The sequence below is a fragment of the Ostrea edulis genome, chromosome 7 (assembly GCF_947568905.1).
Source record: "Ostrea edulis chromosome 7, xbOstEdul1.1, whole genome shotgun sequence".
In the NCBI taxonomy this organism is placed as follows: Eukaryota; Metazoa; Mollusca; class Bivalvia; order Ostreida; family Ostreidae; genus Ostrea; species Ostrea edulis.
Window position 1 is genome coordinate 87045187 of NC_079170.1, and position 3375 is coordinate 87048561.

Sequence of the window (3375 nt, forward strand, 5' to 3'; positions counted from 1 at the left end):
TGCAGGTACACGCCTATACTTATAATTTACCCTCTGCTATTTCTCAATACCTTTGTACTATTGGTAAGGAGAATAAAGAATTGATTGATTGAAAGGTCGATGGTCTCTTCCCGGGTACATTGTATCTGGGTTCTCCCTTCCACCAATAAAAACTGGGCGCCACCAGATAACTAAACAATTGTTCAGTTTGGCGGAAAACAGCAAATCAATCAATCAATCAATCAGTTAGCGTGCGAGGTGATAAGATTGTCGGAATGTACACAAAGTAAATTTGTTTCCTGCATAATATTATACCAAGTTAATAAACAAACAAACAAAGGAACGAGAGGGACTACACGGAACACAGGGACATTTATAAAATTATATGCATTCTTTTTCTCATTACAAAGTGTGTACAGGTAACCAGGTGTTCGTATGAGTTTCTAGGAAATCGTCGCCGAGACGGAACAATTTTCTCATTATAAGAAATTCCATTAATTCAGCTGCCATCACTCTATCTCCATGGATATAAATCAAGGGAATGCATGCGGACTTGATCTATCACAGCCCCGCCATGTAGTCGTTATCCAATTTATATATACATCTAATTTTCTGTCAGAGAAATTAAACTTGAGTTATCAAACAGCATTTATACATATTGTAATTGAATTAATTTTGAAATCATACAGAATGTATGTTATACATGTAACGACGTGACTAGATACATGTGTATTCATGTACAACGTATCGTTTTCCCGCTCAGCACTAAGTATGTGTGGTATCTAGAAAAGAATATCTCACTCAATTTTGTTTTTGTAAAAATGTTTTATGCTTTTAATGCCTTTCAAATGAAAGTTTGCTTTGTCAACTTAATGTGTCTCTGTTGCGTAGTGTAGATATATCTTACTACTTTCTTTCATCCTGTGGGGATCCGGGTTAGAATAAGTCCTCAGTACCCCCCTTTGCTAGTCGTAAGAGGCGACTAAATAGGCGGTCCTTCGGAGGATACCGCAAAAACCGAGGCTCCGCGTCACAGCAGGTGTGGCACGATATAGATCCTTATCTGCTCAAAGACCGTAAGCGCCGAGCATAGGAATAAATTTTGCAGCCCTTCACCGGCAATGGTGACGTCTCAATATGAGTGAAAAAATATCGAGAGGGACGTTAACCAATCAATTAATGAATTAATATATCAACTACTTTACTACTTTCTTTCCTTCGTTATGCGTTTAAACGTTCATATTTCATCTTTTGTAAGGTTCTCTCTTAGTTTCATGTTGTCGTTTGTTCTTACAACATGGTTTTCATTTAGCAAAATGTTACACTTTGGTGTAAATGAAACAGTTACAAGATGTGATCTATAGAAAAAACATTGTGTAATTATAGTACATTTCTTGATAACATAAATTCCGGAATATATTTTAAGGAACCGGAGACTGGATGTGATATCCGTCTCATTCAATACGATGGTGTTTCCTCGCGGGTGCCGAATCTTTGTAGTGCTGTGTCTTCGTTCTTGTAAAACTAGGCATAAAAAGCTTCCATTTCCATTTTTATTACAAATTACTCTTTTCTTCATCGAACATTACGGTTATGGACAGCAGAAAGAGTACATATAAAATTAGAATAGAATTATAAATGTTTAATGAGAATGATTGTTTACATATGTACAAGGCCCTGGCACAGTCTCCACGCTACATTAACTGATAATTAAGCTGCAGTAGCGGTTGTTTCACCCATATTTTTTTGCGGAATATTTCAACTTTCCAACAACAAAAAAAGCAATTAGACCCCCCCCTCCCTAAAAAAAAAAACACTGCTAGAATATATATAATCCAGTACCTTTATTTGATGTGTCTACATAGGTTTTTTTATTTTACATTTGTAATATTAGTTTAAATAACATTTTCCGATGCATAGGTCAGTAATACCACTTGGCACCGTTGCTGTTCATCTTAGTATAATTCCAATTTTGTTTATTACAATTGTATTGATTGGACAAAAATAAAACTGAACAAGAGTTTATACATCAATAAATCCGAAAATGCGATGTATTCATACACGCCTGAAAACAAATAACATAGTGAAGGGAAACTATTCAAATTTTTGCAATCGTTAATAAAGTGAATAAATTGGAATTATAAGAATTAAACATTCTTTTAGAAGAATTTATCAATGTGTAAAACTCCGGACATTTTACTCACAAACTTAACATAAAAGTGCTTCGCACTTTTATTCAGTTTGTGAGTAAAATGTCCAGAGTTTACACATCGATAAATTCTTCAAAAAGAATGTTTAATCCTATAGTATAAATGCACATCCATCTAGAAAGTCAGGAGCAAGCCTACCCCGTTTTAAGAATAGATCAAGAGGTTGGCATCATTCAAGGTTTTGCGAGTCTCTCCGTATCTCTTTTCATTATAACCGTATCCATAATTAGCCCATTCATCCTCGCCATAGTCGTTTGCATTATTGTAAATGTCACCGTATATATTTCCGTAACTGTTCTCTAAGCCATATTTATCGCTATTGCCGCCCTCTCCGTAGTCCCCATATACCGGTACACCAAAGTCGTTGAAGTAATAACTTAATCCGTAATCATATTGGTTTCTCCTTTTACCCTTCCCACTTCCGGATTCCTTGACACTGTTAGAACCACCGCTTCCGTACTTACCAGAGCCTTTTCCATTTTTCCTCCTTTTACCCTTCCCACTAATTCTGGGCTCCTCGCTACTTGCAGACCCATCACTTCCGTTCTCATCAGATCCCTCTCCATTTTTCCTCGTTTTAACCTTCCCACTTCCGGACTCCTCGCTACTTTCAGAATCACCACTTCCGTACTCATCAGAACGCTCTACATTTCTTCTCCTTTTACCCTTTCCACTCCCGGACTCCTCGCTACTCTCTGACCCACCACTCCCGTACTCATCAGAGTGATCTCCATTCTCCCCGCTTCCAGATCCACCATTGGGCCGGAAGTTTGACCCTTTTCCAAATAGCTTCCCACTATACCTGTCTTCTCCGTAACCTCTTGTACTTCCGTATTTTCCTCTATAGCCTGTCTCCCCTGCATTTGGAAGCATTAAAACATTTAAAGACTATAACAGATTCTCAAATATTTGACTTGGCATAAAAAGCCAAAATGCATCATAGTACACTTGTTAGGGGCGAGATCAAAAGATCGATGTCGGAAGCGTGAATTTCGTGAATGATATGGGTAACCTCAAGTGTCCAAGAAATACAATTTTTTTTTATAATGATTCTATGTAAGGTCATTTTGCGGATCTAAGATTTGTATACAAATCTTAGATCCGCAAAATGACCTTCATGCACACAACAATGTTGACAGTCCATGATGATCAACCCACAAAGAAATTAAATCATAATGCAATATGA

The 3375-nt window shown here is 37.1% G+C and overlaps 1 protein-coding gene across 1 annotated transcript; it reads right to left on the reverse strand.

Moving 5' to 3' along the window:
- Positions 1-2333: 2333 nt before the first annotated feature.
- Positions 2334-3062, reverse strand: LOC130048818 (uncharacterized). Its single transcript, XM_056145891.1, has one exon. The coding sequence runs from the start codon at positions 3060-3062 to the stop codon at positions 2334-2336; it is 729 nt and encodes a 242-aa protein (XP_056001866.1).
- Positions 3063-3375: the final 313 nt, after the last annotated feature.

What these genes read in the sequence shown, in the direction of transcription:
- LOC130048818 (XM_056145891.1), bottom strand. Translation starts at nt 3,062, where the DNA reads ATGCTTCCAAATGCAGGGGAGACAGGCTATAGAGGAAAATACGGAAGT.